At 44.5% G+C, this 18,045-nt stretch overlaps 1 protein-coding gene across 1 annotated transcript in view; it reads right to left on the minus strand.

The window, feature by feature from the left end:
- LOC126457522 (CCAAT/enhancer-binding protein zeta) overlaps positions 1–18,045 on the minus strand; it is a 222,367-nt gene that overhangs the window by 122,525 nt on the left and 81,797 nt on the right. Inside the window, exon 9 of the mRNA XM_050093865.1 lies at positions 7,020–7,167. Coding sequence (XP_049949822.1) covers positions 7,020–7,167 — 148 coding nt within the window. The remainder of the gene's footprint in view (positions 1–7,019; positions 7,168–18,045) is intronic.

The raw sequence follows: 18,045 nt of genomic DNA on the forward strand, positions 1-18,045 counted from the left end.
TACAGTCACTACTGTTCTCAGTGACTGATTTCTAATTATATAATCAAAATATAATGTGTCTTTCTGCCTATTTACGCGCAGTATGTCATATTTATTAATATTGAGTGTTACTTGGTGATCATCCCAGCAACAAACTCAATTCTTTGCAGATCCTCCTGCTTTTTGCCAAAGTTGTCTGGGGTTACACCTTTCCCATGTACAACAAAATCATCCACATACACCACCACAGAGCTTCCTATGTTATCCACCAGGTCATTTATTTTTATTGTGAACAACAATAGCACTATAACACACCCTTGGGGTGTGCTTGAAGTTATTTTAATCTGATGATTTCACCTTGTTAAGAATGATGCGTTGAGTTCTATTTGCTAGACAGTTTACTATCTTATCACAAAACTCGTCCTCTAGTTCATATGTCCATATTCTGTTCACTATGCAACAATGTGAAGCAGTATTAAAAACTTTGCACTATCAGTCACAATTCTGACTGGTACAATGAAATCTGCCCCTATCACAAGAGAATGATCAGAAAATTACATATAATTTTCTCCAAATTATCTCCAAAAAATTGTAGCACGACAGGTCCTGAGGCACGGTGTCAATTAAAGGATACAACAGTTTGCTCCACTTCAGACACTTACCTTCTTCCAGTGACTTTTCCTTTTCAGTTAAAGAACAAATTGTCAGCTACATTTAGAAGCACTAACATGAGGGACTTGAACAAATAACCTGGGCCTCGGATAGCAATATATGTGTTGTTATCCCCTCCTATTATGATTCAGAGTGCTTTTAGCAACATGCTACAACACAACACTTGTACTGCTTCTTCCTGAGGAGGACAGTGACTGAAACAAAACTGCTTGATCTGCTTTAGCCTCCAAAAACAAGGCTGTAGATTATGCTTAAATGTGTTTGTATAAATTAATGAAATATGAAAGCAAGTTCATTATTTATGTACAGTTTTGATGCTATAATTGAAAGTTCTAGCAGTGTATCAACTGTGATTTCTAAACTTGGTCCACAACACAGTTTTAATCTGCCAGGAAGTTTCATATGTTTCGCAGAAGAGCTTTTGTGAAGTTTAGAAGGTAGGAGATGAGGTACCAGCAGAAGGAAAGCTCTGAGGAGGGACCATATGCCATACTTTGGTAGCTCAATCACTAGAGCACTTAAAAGTTAAAATCTTCTGAGTTGTTAGGCCACATTGTATTTCCTCAAAAATAATCAACGTTTCGACCCCTCTGCTGGGATCTTCTTCAGGATCTTCCAGAATCCACTATTGTCCAGTGTTCTAGCAATAGTGGTGTTTGAGTTCAGTCTGGCACACAGTTTTAATCTGACAGGAACTTTCAGCTGCAGTCAGTATTGAGGAGGGCAGTTTGGCCACACACGGGAAATTTGACAATACATTGACCACAAACAGCCACATGCTACCCCATAGCATGACTCGCAAAATCGATGTGTGCTCCATCCCGAGGATGGTCCAGAATTGGCCAAGGGGAAAACAGATGCAGTGGTGCAGCCTTGTTCTGGGCGCAGGCTGTGCAAGCCTGTACAACATTTCCAAAACCATGATCGATTGCCAGCCAGCAGATGTAACGCATACAGCAACTGGAGTATGTGGGGATGCAACATCAGAACGATGGTGACTGGATAGCTTTGCTACTCTGCGGCCAGCATGAGGGCAACATTGAACTGATCCCACAACAGAAAAGATGCCACACTGAATCTTCTCCAGAAAGAGCACTTGAGCCATCCTACCTGAAATGCTCAAATGATTTTCCAGAAAAGCAAGTCAGTGGCATAGGTGGTAACAATCTCCCACACTACCAAAGAAAAATCCAGCAATGTCTGCTGTGAGGTATCATCCAATGTGAAAACTAGAACCCCCTGTCAATCGAACTACAGACCAAAACTGTGATTCTGCATTTGCATGTTGGGTGGTGGGCTGGTAACGAATGTAATAGCAATAATTACTGAAAAAGAAGCCCCTCCTCTGCAACTGGTGGGCAATCCAATCTGGTATATCAGAGTGAGGTATGAATAAGGAAGCCTGAGGACTGTGGTCTGTAATGAGCAGGAATTTTTGGTCCCTATAAAAAAACATGAAATCTTTTAGTGCCGAAAGTGGGAGCCAGCACCTCCTTTTTTACTTGCACTGCAGAAAGCATCTTTGATGTGAAAAGCAATGGGCTGCTTCATGATACCTGGGTTCTGATGCAATACAACAGCAAGGGGCATACTGGAAAGCATCAGCAGCCAGGGTTACTAGTTTACATGGAGTAAAGGAAGCCAAACAAGGAGCAGAGCACAAACACTGCTTGAGGGACTGAAAAGTCCATTAACAGTCCACAAATCACATGAATTTGATGCCCTTTTGATGAAGCCAGTTGAGAGGATGGCATATGGGCATGGCATGGGAATGAACTTAGCATAATAAGAAATTTCACCCAGAAGAGACTGGAGTTCCTTCAGATTCTTGGGCGCTAGCAAGTTGACAATGGCTTTGATGTGCTTGTCTGTAGGGGCAAGGCCATCTTTGATAAGCACGTGTCTCAAAAAATGCACCTTTGGGGAAAAAACCAACATCTTTTGAGTTTGATGAAGGTTGTTCATCAGAGGGCATTAAAAATCACCTGCAGATTTCATATATACTCCTATAGGGTGGAACCCATGACCCAGATATCACTGACGTAGTTTACGCAACAGAGAATGTCATGAATCAACTGCTCCACATATTGTTAATAAATTCCAGACTTTGATTGGCAACCACAGATATGTTCTAGCAAGTCAATGGGTGAAAAATACTGGCCCCTTGACAACTTCACCAACAACTCATGTGGCCACGGAGTTGGATAAGAGTCCACAACACATTGGACAGTGAATGTCTGTTTAAAGATGCCACAAAGGTGCACGGTGCCAACTGGCTTAAATAGGAGAAATGAAACTGATGTCCAGCCGATGCTTCATCTCAGACTTGACCTTGCCGCACATGGCAAAGGAAATGGGGCGAGGAGCGACAAAATTTAGGTGTTGCTGATGGCTTAAGGCAAACAAGTGCCTCAAAATTTTCAGCTGGACCCAGGGTATTCTCAAATAGCTGGCTGTACAATCTTAGTACAGATTTCAAGTCTTCATCGAGTACTGCCTGAGACATCAAATGTATCCTGTCAGCTATCTGGAAACCAAAACCAAAAAGGAGTGTCTAACCTAAAAATATGTTGTGCCAACAGTTTATTAAGCACTGACAATGCTAGTTGCTGTTCCACATTCTTATAATGTGCAAAGACAGAAAATTTCTCCTTCAAAGGAATATAATACTTTCTATAAAATACAACTGCAGAGAGTGGCCATTACAACACAGGACAACCCAACAGCCTGAATCTATCCAACGTAATTAGGCTGAGTGTCACTCTCTTGCCTAACTGAAACTCATCCATTATGTGCATAAGCAGAATTCACTGGGGCAATGCTTGAGACAGCCTCTGAGCCAAGGGAAAGCACCAGGACCTTCAACGAACATGCTGCATCTCTCGACTGTCACAAACTGCTACCAAATGGCCCATCCTGTGGCACACCACACATGTGGCATCAATTTATGGGCAGCACCATCAAGTATGCACCAAATTACAATTTGGGCAGGATTACTGACTAGCCCTTTGAGCAGAAACAAGTGCAGAGGGAGAGCGATGTCGAGAACTCTGAAAACAGTGGAAGCAGGGATTACAATGCTGTGACAGATTCGCATTCACCGAGCCCAATGTGGGAAGAAATGGGCGGCACTGTGATGACACTGGACTTGAATGATGAACAGCACCAACACACCCAGATGAACAGGAAACAAGGCAATCTGGCTCAACCCACAGGGCACCAGGTGCTGTTTATCAGGCATGTCTAACTTTGCCACCTGCGAACAGTTGGACAGTATGTTCTTAATGCTACTGTAACTTCATGTGATTTTGCAATTTTAGCAACTTTGGCTAAAGAGGGGTCAGACAATACCAATGTCCTAGTATGGATCTCAGGGTTGGGTGCTAACCAGATGATCATGTCCCTAATTAGCGAGTCCGCATATGAAGTGGCACATTGAGGACCTCAAACCAACACCTGAGCAAGAAGCCTCGCATGTCGGTGATTGACGCCACATATGACTGCTCTGGATGTTTGTGGTGCTAGTTAAATTGTAATCGTGCTGCCACCACAAGGATTTGTTAACCAAAATACCGCATGAGCAGCTGATATAGATCCTCAAAGTTCAGGTTTCTCAGGCTCAGGAGGAGGTTTCAAATTCTGTATCATTTTGTACAATCCCATGAAATTTTGTACAACAACATGGCAGCTGGATCAATTATACACCTTATCTGGCAGTGTAGCAAGAACCAGTGCAGGTAATTGCCCCTCCTTTCCACAGACTCAGAAAGCCAGTGAATGGCTTTGGGGGTAGCAGGAGAGAAGGCTTCTCAGCTGGTTACTAGCTCACCACCAGTGAGGTGTGAGTATGGTGCATTTGAGCAGTTTCTGCATCTGCTTTTGCTGCATCTTTTGTTGGTGCTCCTGGAGGCACAATTGCCCCCCCCCCCCCCCCCCAGCACTGCTAAAACACTGGTTCCACGGTGGCTACAATTAAACATTTTGAAAAAGAAAAGCATGAAACAATCACTGTCAGCACAAAATATTACTATACAAGCCGGCTGTGGCTCAACTACAAGTCTGGCCAGCTGAAACCGTGTCCAAACACAATGTACAGATGAGCCCTGAGCAACACAATGCTACCAGAATGAGTGACTGAATAAACTAAGCATACAGAAAACAAAACACAGTGCGCAGCAAAGGCTAGGTCCAAGGTAGTTAATGTCCACATAGGAACTACCAATCCAGGCCTACTGCTGTCAGCAGGTAAACATCTGAGCTAGTGACTCTGCCTTTGCAATGCTCCTCGCACGTGACAGTGTTCTGCACTGTTCCACTGCAATACTCATACCAACTCATCTAGATACATCTCGATATCTTCTAGCGGGGATACCAAAAAGAGGTAAAACCAACCCAATTAATGGTATTAGAGCAAGATCTAATAAGTCAAATCTATTACAGCTCCACAACTACTGCTCACCACGTTCCACTACTGATCTGAATCTTATCCAATCCCTTCCTCCCTCCCACCAAGCCCTAACGTAGAATGCTAAACTACTTACAGTTGCTGTACAAAAATAATGTGTATCTTTCAGCTTCCACATCTGCAGAATATTGTTCACAATTTGCTCAGAGATCCCATTTGGAACTTCCAGTACAGCTTTGCCATTATGCAATAAACATATGTCATAGAAACATGTACACACAGAAGCTTCTGCCTATGACAGCTCAGAGAAGGCAGCAAGCGCCTTATCATTTCAGAACTTTCTACCATACAGAGACTACTTAGTAAATAGCAAACTTTCCTTGATTATTACACTAAAAGAGGCCAGATAAAAATTTGGTATGGCCAGCACACTGATGAGCAATTCAATTTCAATACCATCCAGCCTACTTATTATGCTGAAAATGGCTCAACATTTTGAAAGCTCAATAAAATATTGCTATGTAATGAAACCTAACCATATTTCTTCTCCAGCTAAAGATAACCTCAATAGTGAAAATCTATATTATACTCCCAAATTAAACATTCTACACACAGCGGGATATAAAATGAGGTTAGGGATAAAACAAGATTGAACTTAGTAAATGACAAGTTCTTTGCCTGGTGACTTATTTCGCTACATGCACACACTAAAATTGTAGATGGGTTGTTAGTCCCTCCTCTTTCCTTTCTTCCACCATTTTCTAAACAAATAAAAGAATGAGTAAACTGGATAATACAGGTAATATAAAATTATAAAAACATGAAATAGTTTTTATGTATGTTATTTGTCTGAGTTCAAAAGCTCAATTTAAAAAGAAGAAGAAGAAGAAGAAAACAGTTAAATTACAGAAAGACAGAATGCCTAGCCAGTACTTATCTTCAGCAGGCAAAAATCCTAGCACAGGCAACAGAGACATTTAGAAGCAGGAAATACTATTCCTAGCTTTCAGCGCAAGTATGTACCTTCCTGCGGGAGAAAGAGGAATTGGATGGTGAAGGCTGGAATGTAGACTCTAGGTTGAGAGGAACTCACCTGTATTTACGAAGATGAGAGAAGACAAAGATGAAGGAGAAGGTGCCATGTGGTCAAAGATAGTTTGCAAACACTGTGTTAGCTTCAGTTCATGGATGACAATAGGGGAATAATAATAAGGGAAGATGGATTAAATATAAAGATAAATGAAAAGTGAAATAAAAAATGCAATTAAAAATAGGAAAAAGGGGGAGAAAAATGAAAGAGGGGAAAACCAATCAGAGAGAGAAAAACCAATTAGAGAGAGAGAGAGAGAGAGAGAGAGAGGACAGGGGGGAGAAAATAAATTAGTTAATGTGGAAATAATGAAATCCTATGAGTGGGAGAAAGAGGAGGAGGGGGTTGTTCACAGAGTTTAAATTCAGGAGGGCAGTGGAATGTAAGGATATTTTGGAGACTTAGTTTCCATCTCTGGAGTTCAGGGAAACTAATAGTGGATGGGGGGTTCAAATGATCCACGCGATAAGCAGTACAATGTTGTTGAGCATGCTCTACCTACAATACGACTCAAGGGACCTGAATGCCTGCAACACAACGAAGGCCACTTGAAGCAGACTATCCAGTATGAATTTACTCCAATCTGGAGACGAGAAATTGCTCTCCAACATGTCCTCGCGTCTTGCCACTCTTCTGTACTCCGTTAAAAATCACCCTGACCCATCCCCTTTGCCCCAATGGTAGAATTTTGAGTGGTCTGCCCTCTTTTCCAACCATCCTCAATCAAGCCAAGTTCTGAAAGCTAGGAGTAGTATCTTCTATTTTTCATTGTTTCTATTAGCACTGCTTTAAATGATCCCTCCAAAAGGTAAATACCAGCAAGCCATTCTATGTTCTCAAGCTTTAAATTTACATATGTTACATATGACATACCTGCAGTAGACGTTTGATGAATGCACATACTCGCGGAGTGCTAGTATCCTTTTGTAAGGAACGGAATAAGAGGTTCACAAAGGCAGCCTGGTGTGAAGAGCATCCAATTTGTGGATCCACCAGTTTCTTATACAGGGCAGAGTAATACCTTGGAGACAACAGAAAAAAAAACCAAATATTCAAATAAAATCACACCACCTTTGGGAGAAAGAGAAAAATATCTATGAGGACTGCGGCTGCATTAAAGCCTTCATTTACTTATTGCTTATTTAGCCTTACGAGATTATGGCCTTAAGGCCCTCTCTTACACCTGCTAAGGAACAACACATACAAAAGATACTATAAAATAATAATAATAATAATAATAATAATAATAATAATTTACATGGCCAGTCGGCCAGCAAGGCCTTTATATATAGAAACATTCCACACGGGAAAAATATATTTAAAAACAAAGATGATGTGACTTACCATACGAAAGCGCTGGCAGGTCGATAGAAGCACAAACAAACACATACATACACACAAAATTCTAGCTTTCGCAACCAATGGTTGCTTCATCAGGAAAGAGGGAAGGAGAGAGAAAGACGAAAGGATGTGGGTTTTAAGGGAGAGGGTAAGGAGTCATTCCAATCCCGGGAGCGGAAAGACTTACCTTAGGGGAAAAAAAGGACAGGTATACACTCGCACGCACACACATATCCATCCGCACATACACAGACACAAGCAGACATTTGTAAAGGCAAAGAGTTTGGGCAGAGATGTCAGTCGAGACGGAAGTACAGAGGCAAAGATGTTGTTGAAAGACAGGTGAGGTATGAGCGGCGGCAACTTAAAATTAGCGGAGGTTGAGGCCTGGCGGATAACGAGAAGAGAGGATATACTGAAGAGCAAGTTCCCATCTCTGGAGTTCTGACAGGTTGGTGTTAGTGGGAAGTATCCAGATAACCCGGACGGTGTAACACTGTGCCAAGATGTTCTGCCCGTGCACCAAGGCATGTTTAGTCACAGGGTGATCCTCATTACCAACAAACACTGTCTGCCTGTGTCCATTCGTGCGAATGGACAGTTTGTTGCTCGTCATTCCCACATAGAAAGCTTCACAGTGTAGGCAGGTCAGTTGGTAAATTACGTGTGTGCTTTCACACGTGGCTCTGCCTTTGATCGTGTACACCTTCCGGGTTACAGGACTGGAGTAGGTGGTGGTGGGAGGGTGCATTGGACAGGTTTTACACTGGGGGCGGTTACAAGGGTAGGAGCCAGAGGGTAAGGAAGGTGGTTTGGGGATTTCATAGGGATGAACTAAGAGGTTACGAAGGTTAGGTGGACGGCGGAAAGACACTCTTGGTGGAGTGGGGAGGATTTCATGAAGGATGGATCTCATTTCAGGGCAGGATTTGAGGAAGTCGTATCCCTGCTGCAGAGCCACATTCAGAGTCTGATCCAGTCCCGGAAAGTATCCTGTCACAAGTGAGGCACTTTTGGGGTTCTTCTGTGGGAGGTTCTGGGTTTTAGGGGACGAGGAAGTGGCTCTGGTTATTTGCTTCTGTACCAGGTCGGGAGGGTAGTTGCGGGATGCGAAAGCTGTTTTCAGGTTGTTGGTGTAATGGTTTAGGGATTCCAGACGAGCAGATTCGTTTGCCACGAAGACCTAGGCTGTAGGGAAGGGACCGTTTGATGTGGAATGGGTGGTAGCTGTCATAATGGAGGTACTGTTGCTTGTTGGTGGGTTTGATGTGGACGGACGTGTGAAGCTGGCCATTGGACAGATGGAGGTCAACATCAAGGAAAGTGGCATGGGATTTGGAGTAGGACCAGGTGAATCTGATGGAACCAAAGGAGTTGAAGTTGGAGAGGAAATTCTGAAGTTCTTCTTCACTGTGAGTCCAGATCATGAAGATGTCATCAATAAATCTGTACCAAACTTTGGATTGGCAGGCCTGGGTAACTAAGAAGGCTACCTCTAAGCGACCCATGAATAGGTTGGCGTATGAGGGGGCCATCCTGGTACCCATGGCTGTTCCCTTTAATTGTTGGTATGTCTGGCCTTCAAAAGTGAAGAAGTTGTGGGTCAGGATGAAGCTGGCTAAGGTAATGAGGAAAGAGGTTTTAGGTAGGATGGCAGGTGATCGGCGTGAAAGGAAGTGCTCCATCGCAGCGAGGCCCTGGACGTGCGGAATATTTGTTTATAAGGAAGTGGCATCAATGGTTACAAGGGTGGTTTCCGGGGGTAATAGATTGGGTAAGGATTCAAGGCATTCGAGAAAGTGGTTGGTTTCTTTGATGAAGGATGGGAGACTGCATGTAATGGGTTGGAGGTGTTGATCTACGTAGGCATAGATACGTTCCGTGGGGGTTTGGTAACCAGCTACAATGGGGCGGCCAGGATGACTGGGTTTGTGAGTTTTAGGAAGAAGGTAGAAGGTAGGGGTGCAGGGTGTCGTTGGGGTCAGGAGGTTGATGGAGTCAGGTGAAAGGTTTAGTAGGGGGCCTAAGGGTCTGAGGATTCCTTGAAGCTCCGCCTGGACATCAGGAATGGGATTACCTTGGCAAACTTTGTATATGGTGTTGTCTGAAAGCTGACGCAGTCCCTCAGCCACATACTCCTGACGATCAAGTACCACGGTCGTGGAACCCTTGTCCGCCGGAAGAATGACGATGGATCAGTCAGCCTTCAGATCACGGATAGCTTGGGCTTCAGCAGTGATGATGTTGGGAGTAGGATTAAGGTTTTTTAAGAAGGATTGAGAAGCAAGGCTGGAAGTCAGAAATTCCTGGAAGGTTTGGAGAGGGTGTTTTTGAGGAAGAGGAGGTGGGTCCCACTGTGACAGAGGACGGAACTGTTCGAGGCAGGGTTCAATTTGGATAGTGTCTTTGGGAGTTGGATCATTAGGAGTAGGATTAGGATCATTTTTCTTCGTGGCAAACTGATATTTCCAGCAGAGAGTCCGAGTGTAGGACAGTAAATCTTTGACGAGGGCTGTTTGGTTGAATCTGGGAGTGGGGCTGAAGGTGAGGCCTTTGGATAGGACAGAGGTTTCAGATTGGGAGAGAGGTTTGGAGGAAAGGTTAACTACTGAATTGGGGTGTTGTGGTTCCAGATTGCATTGATTGGAATTTTGGGGTTTTGGAGGGAGTGGAGCTGGAAGTGGGAGATTGAGTAGATGGGAGAGACTGGGTTTGTGTGCAATGAGAGGAGGTTGAGGTTTGCTGGAAAGGTTGTGAAGGGTGAGTGAGTTGCCTTTCCGGAGGTGGGAAACCAGGAGATCGGATAATTTTTTGAGGTGGATGGTGGCATGCTGTTCTAATTTGTGGTTGGCCTGTAGGAGGATGCTTTGAACAGCGGGTGTGGATGCGGGAGAGGAAAGATTGAGGACTTTTATTAAGGATAGGAGTTGACGGGTGTGTTCATTGGCTGAGTTGATGTGTAGGTGAAGGATTAGGTGGGTGAGGGCAATGGATTGTTCAGTTTGGAACTGGTATAGGGGCTGATGGAAAGAAGGGTTGCAGCCAGAGATGGGAACTTTAAGTGTGAGGCCTTTGGGGGTTATGCCAAATGTCAGACAAGCCTGAGAAAATAAAATATGGGAGCGTAATCTGGCTAGTGCGAAGGCATGTTTGCGGAGGGAATGTAAATAAAACTTAAAGGGGTCATTGCGGGGGTGTTGTGAGGGTGACATGGTATTAGAAGGTGGAAAGTGTAACACGAGGCTGAAATGAAAATGAAAAATATGTATATATATGGGGTGAGATAAAGGTGAACTAGAAAGCAACTGGAGATCTGGTGCGAAAAAAGGCGAAAAAGTGTTGGTTAAAGCTGGGCTGTGTTGATCCTGTGGTGAACTTGGCGTGGTAGATAACGATGTGCACAAAGGTTAGGTGGTTGTGTTGCCGCCAAAACACGTTAAAGGGTGGAGAAATTCGGGAAAATTTCCAAAAAATTAAGTGTAAATGTATTAAAAGGAGTGGTTTTGTGGTGGCAGATTATGAGAATGAGGCTAACAATTGTCTGATGAAGAAATAATGACGTTAAAACCTGTGGGAAGCGGCTAAAAATGATCAATGATGTGTAAAAAAACAGAAATGGAAATAAAGTGAAAGTTATTAGAACTAGCCGAAATGGTTGCTTAATAGGTGAAAAGAACTGTTTGTGAACTAGAAACAGTGTATTTTATAGCGGTGGTAGTGTTGAAAGCGGTGAGTGTGTGTGTGGGGGGGATTGGTTATGGTTTGGAAGTGGGTTACGTATTATAAGCAGAAAATGTCTGCTTGTGTCTGTGTATGTGCGGATGAGTATGTGTGTGTGTGTGTGTGTGTGTGTGTGTGTGTGTGTGTGTGTGTGTGTGTGTGTGTGTGTGTGTGTGTGCGCGCGCGCGAGTGTATACCTGTCCTTTTTTCCCCCTAAGGTAAGTCTTTCCACTCCCGGGATTGGAATGACTCCTTACCCTCTCCCTTAAAACCCACATCTTTTCGTCTTTCCTTTCGTCTTTCCCTCTCCTTCCCTCTTTCCTGATGAGGCAACAGTTTGTTGTGGAAGCTTGAATTTCATGTGTATGTTTGTGTGTTTATCGCCCTTCACAACCTTTCCAGCAAACCTCAACCACCTCTCATTGCACACAAACCCAGTCTCTCCCATCTACTCAGTCTCCCACTTCCAGCTCCACTCCCTCCAAAACCTCAAAATTCCAATCAACACAATCTGGCACCACAACACCCTAATTCAGTAGTTAACCTTTCCTCCAAACCTCTCTCCCAATCCGAAACCTCTGTCCTATCCAAAGGCCTCACCTTCAGCCCCACTCCCAGATTCAACCAAACAGCCCTCGTCAAAGATTTACTGTCCTACACTCGGACTCTCTGCTGGAAGTATCACTTTGCCACGAAGAAAAATGATCCTAATCCTACCCCTAATGATACAACTCTCCAAGACACTATCCAAATTGAACCCTGCCTGGAACAGTTCCGTCCTCCGTCACAGCGGGACCCACCTCCTCTTCCTCAAAATCACCCTCTCCAAACCTTACAGGAATTTCTGACTTCCAGCCTTGCCTCTCAATCCTTCTTAAAAAAACCTTAATCCTACTCCCAACATCACCACTGCTGAAGCCCAAGCTATCCGTGATCTGAAGGCCGACCGGTCCATCGTCATTCTTCCGGCGGACAAGGGTTCCACGACCATGGTACTTGATCGTCGGGAGCATGTGGCTGAGGGACTGCGTCAGCTTTCAGACAACACCACATAAAAAGTTTGCCAAGGTAATCCCATTCCTGATGTCCAGGCGGAGCTTCAAGGAATCCTCAGAACCTTAGGCCCCCTACAAAACCTTTCACCTGACTCCATCAACCTCCTGACCCCACCGACACCCCGCACCCCTACCTTCTACCTTCTTCCTAAAATTCACAAACCCAATCATCTCGGCCGCCCCATTGTAGCTGGTTACCAAGCCCCCACAGAACGTATCTCTGCCTACGTAGATCAACACCTTCAACCCATTACATGCAGTCTCCCATCCTTCATGAAAGACACCAACCACATTCTCGAATGCCTGGAATCCTTACCTAATCCGTTACCCCCAGAAACCACCCTTGTAACCATTGATGCCACTTCCTTATACACAAATATCCCGCACGTCCAGGGCCTCGCTGCGATGGAGCACTTCCTTTCACGCCGATCACCTGCCACCCTACCAAAAACCTCTTTCCTCATTACCTTAGCCAGCTTAATCCTGACCCACAACTTCTTCACTTTTGAAGGCCAGACATACCAACAATTAAAGGGAACAGCCATGGGTACAAGGATGGCCCCTTCGTACACCAACCTATTCATGGGTCCCTTAGAGGAAGCCTTCTTGGTTACCCAGGCCTGCCAATCCAAAGTTTGGTACAGATTTATTGATGACATCTTCATGATCTGGACTCACAGTGAAGAAGAAATCCAGAATTTCCTCTCCAACCTCAACTCCTTTGGTTCCATCAGATTCACCTGGTCCTACTCCAAATCCCATGCCACTTTCCTTGATGTTGACCTCCACCTGTCTAATGGCCAGCTTCACACGTCCGTTCACATCAAACCCACCAACAAGCAAGAGTACCTCCATTACGACAGCTGCCACCCATTCCACATCAAACGGTCCCTTCCCTACAGCCTAGGTCTTCGTGGCAAACGAATCTGCTCCAGTCCGGAATCCCTGAAGCATTACACCAACAACCAGACAAACAGCTTTCGCATCCCGCAACTACCCTCCCGACCTGGTACAGAAGCAAATAACCAGAGCCACTTCCTCATCCTCTCAAACCCAGAACCTCCCACAGAAGAACCACAAAAGTGCCCCACTTGTGACAGGATACTTTCCGGGACTGGATCAGATTCTAAATGTGGCTCTCCAGCAGGGATACGACTTCCTCAAATCCTGCCCTGAAATGAGATCCATCCTTCACGAAATCCTCCCCACTCCACCAAGAGTGTCTTTCTGCCGTCCACCTAACCTTCGTAACCTCTTAGTTCATCCCTATGAAATCCCCAAACCACCTTCCCCACCCTCGGGCTCCTACCCTTGTAACTGCCCCCGGTGTAAAACCTGTCCCATGCACCCTCCCACCACCACCTACTCCAGTCCTGTAACCCGGAAGGTGTACACGATCAAAGGCAGAGCCACGTGTGAAAGCATCCACGTGATCTACCAACTGACCTGCCTACACTGTGACGCATTCTATGTGGGAATGACCAGCAACAAACTGTCCATTCGCATGAATGGACACAGGCAGATAGTGTTTGTTGGTAATGAGGATCACCCTGTGGCTAAACATGCCTTGGTGCACGGCCAGCACATCTTGGCACAGCGTTACACCGTCCGGGTTATCTGGATACTTCCCACTAACACCAACCTATCCGAACTCCAGAGATGGGAACTTGCTCTTCAACATATCCTCTCTTCCCGTTATCCACCAGGCCTCAATCTCCGCTAATTTCAAGTTGCCGCCACTCATACCTCACCTGTCATTCAACAACATCTTTGCCCCTGCACTTCTGCCTCGACTGACATCTCTGCCCAAACTCTTTGTCTTTAAATATGTCTGCTTGTGTCTTTATATGTGTGGATGAATATGTGTGCGTGTCCGAGTGTATACCCGTCCTTTTTTCCCCCTAAGGTAAGTCTTTCCGCTCCCAGGATTGGAATGACTTCTTACCCTCTCCCTTAAAACCCACATCCTTTCGTCTTTCCCTCTCCTTCCTTCTTTCCTGATGAGGTAACAGTTTGTTGCGAAAGCTTGAATTTTGTGTGTAGGGAAACATTCCACGTGGGAAAAAATATTTATAAAAACAAAGATGAGGTGACTTACCGAACGAAAGCGCTGGCAGGTTGATAGACACACAAACATACACACAAAATTCTAGCTTTCGCAACCAATGGTTGCCTCATCAGGAAAGAGGGAAGGAGAGGGAAAGACGAAAGGATGTGGGTTTTAAGGGAGAGAGTAAGGTGTCATTCCAATCCCGGGAGCGGCAAGACTTACCTTAGGGGGAAAAAAGGACAGGTATACACTCGCACACACACACATATCCATCCACACATACAGACACAAGTAGACATATTTAAAGATAAAGAGTTTGGGCAGAGATGTCATTCGAGGCGGAAGTGTAGAGGCAAAGAAGTTGTTGAAAGACAGGTGAGGTATGAGTGGCGGCAACTTGAAATTAGCGGAGATTGAGGCCTGGCGGATAACGAGAAGAGAGGATATACTGAAGGGCAAGTTCCCATCTCCAGAGTTCGGATAGGTTGGTGTTGGTGGGAAGTATCCTGATAACCCGGACGGTGTAACACTGTGCCAAGATGTGCTGGCTGTGCACCAAGGCATGTTTAGCCACAGGGTGATCCTCATTACCAACAAACACTGTCTGCCTGTGTCCATTCATGCGAATGGACAGTTTGTTGCTGGTCATTCCCACATAGAATGCATCACAGTGTAGGCAGGTCAGTTGGTAAATCACGTGGGTGCTTTCACACGTGGCTCTGCCTTTGATCGTGTACACCTTCCGGGTTACAGGAATGGAGTAGGTGGTGGTGGGAGGGTGCATGGGACAGGTTTTGCACCGGGGGCGGTTACAAGGATAGGAGCCCGAGGGTAGGGAAGGTGGTTTGGGGATTTCATGGGGATGAACTAACAGGTTACGATGGTTAGGTGGACGGCGGAAAGACACTCTTGGCGGAGTGGGGAGGATTTCATGAAGGATGGATCTCATTTCAGGGCAGGATTTGAGGAAGTCGTATCCCTGCTGGAGAACCACATTCAGAGTCTGATCCAGTCCCGGAAAGTATCCTGTCACAAGTGGGGCACTTTTGTGGTTCTTCTGTGGGGGATTCTGGGTTTGAGGGGATGTGGAAGTGGCTCTGGTTATTTGCTTCTGTACCAGGTCGGGAGGGTAGTTGCGGGATGCGAAAGCTGTTTGTCTGGTTGTTGGTGTAATGCTTCAGGGATTCCGGACTGGAGCAGATTCGTTTGCCATGAAGACCTAGGCTGTAGGGAAGGGACCGTTTGATGTGGAATGGGTGGCAGCTGTCATAATGGAGGTACTGTTGCTTGTTGGTGGGTTTGATGTGGACGGACGTGTGAAGTTGGCCATTGGACAGGTGGAGGTCAAAGTCAAGGAAAGTGGCATGGGATTTGGAGTAGGACCAGGTGAATCTGATGGAAGCAAAGGAGTTGAGGTTGGAGAGGAAATTCTGGAGTTCTTCTTCACTGTGAGTCCAGATCATGAAGATGTCATCAATAAATCTGTACCAAACTTTGGGTTGGCAGACCTGGGTAACCAAGAAGGCTTCCTCTAAACGACCCATGAATAGGTTGGCGTATGAGGGGGCCATCCTGGTACCCATGGCTGTTCCCTTTAATTGTTGGTATGTCTGGCCTTTGGCTCCTATCCTTGTAACGGCCCCCGGTGCAAAACCTGTCCCATGCACCCTCCCACCACCACCTACTCCAGTCCTGTAACCCGGAAGGTGAACACGATCAAAGGCAGAGCCACGTGTGAAAGCACCCACGTGATTTACCAACTGACCTGCCTACACTGTGATGCATTCTATGTGGGAATGACCAGCAACAAACTGTCCATTCGCATGAATGGACACAGGCAGACAGTGTTTGTTGGTAATGAGGATCACCCTGTGGCTAAACATGCCTTGGTGCACAGCCAGCACATCTTGGCACAGTGTTACACCGTCCGGGTTATCTGGATACTTCCCACCAACACCAACCTATCCGAACTCCGGAGATGGGAACTTGCCCTTCAGTATATCCTCTCTTCTCGTTATCCGCCAGGCCTCAATCTCCGCTAATTTCAAGTTGCCGCCACTCATACCTCACCTGTCTTTCAACAACTTCTTTGCCTCTACACTTCCGCCTCGACTGACATCTCTGCCCAAACTCTTTGTCTTTAAATATGACTGCTTGTGTCTGTATGTGTGGATGGATATGTGTGTGTGTGTGTGTGTGTGTGCGTGTGTGTGTGTGTGTGTGTGTGCGAGTGTATACCTGTCCTTTTTCCCCCCTAAGGTAAGTCTTTCCACTCCCGGGATTGGAATGACTCCTTACCCTCTCCCTTAAAACCCACATCCTTTCGTCTTTCCCTCTCCTTCCCTCTTTCCTGATGAGGCAACCATTGGTTGCGAAAGCTAGAATTTTGTGTGTACGTTTGTGTGTCTATCGACCTGCCAGCGCTTTCGTTCGGTAAGTCACCTCATCTTTGTTTTTTTATATATATATATATATATATATATATATATATATATATATATATATATATATATATATATATATATATATGACTGCAGTCACTGGCAGCTGAAGTCACACTTCAGCTGCCAAAGATGCAGTCATGTGTGAGTGAGCTGCGTTTGAGTGTGTGTGTGTGTGTGTGTGTGTGTGTGTGTGTGTGTGTTTTCGACAATGGACTTGTTTGCCAAAAGCTCATTTGTGACAGTCTCTTTGTTGTGCCTATCTGTGACTCAACATCTCCGCTATATGGTGAGTAGCAACTTCCCTTTCCATAATATTATTACATTTCATCCCGGATATTCCATTGGTTGATAAAAATTTATGTTATTAATAAAAAATAATAATTGGCAATAATAATAATAACAATAATAACAGTAACACTAACAATGATGATAAACAAATGGAGGCATTAAGAATGATGTTAATTAATTCTTACATAACAAATTCAATAATAACAATACTTGCAATTTTCTTTGTTAAATTCAATAATAATAATTTGCATTACTAACAAAAGTAATAATTTGCAATAATAATAATAATAATAATAATTCTGACTGCAATAAAATAATGGAGGCATTAAGAATGATACTGATTAGTTTAGCACTTCTGAAGCCTTGTTTGGTACTAGAAGTGGAAGGGTTAATGAAAAAGGAGAAGACAGAAATGAAAGAGGCAATGGTTGCTATGAAAGAAGAGAATTTCAATGGAAAATTCTGCAGACATGGGGAGAGAAAAGTTGAGGCAGAGGGAGGACTGACAAGATAGCTGCAAGAAGAGAATAACTATTGTGATAGAAGGTTAAGTTTGAAAGGTTTTTAATTTTGCTAGTATATTGAGGAAGGTTGTTCTAAAGTCAAGTTCCTGATACAGACTGTATGAACATGTTAGTGTCGTGTAGTGATACAGAGAGAATTTTACTTTGTTGGAAATGAGAATTTCTGCTGTATTGTTCAGATAGTAGTGTAAGAATTGAAGACATAGGAAGGAGTGCAACGATTGAGAAGACGATACAGCAAACACAGGGTATGAAAATCTCTACTTATTGGCATGTAGACATAATAATTGTTCATAAGCAGGAGAGGCATTGTCAAAATAGCATATATCACAAATGTATCACACTCGAGTGTTCATCACCAGTTCCAGCTCTCGTACAAAACTCTTGGACAATAGGAACACCATAAGCAAGGGTACGGAGTATTAGTGATTCTATGTGTTTCTTTTCAAGCTCAACAGGAAATCCTTTTTTTTATAT

The sequence above is a fragment of the Schistocerca serialis genome, chromosome 2 (genome assembly GCF_023864345.2).
Source record: "Schistocerca serialis cubense isolate TAMUIC-IGC-003099 chromosome 2, iqSchSeri2.2, whole genome shotgun sequence".
In the NCBI taxonomy this organism is placed as follows: domain Eukaryota; kingdom Metazoa; phylum Arthropoda; class Insecta; order Orthoptera; family Acrididae; genus Schistocerca; species Schistocerca serialis.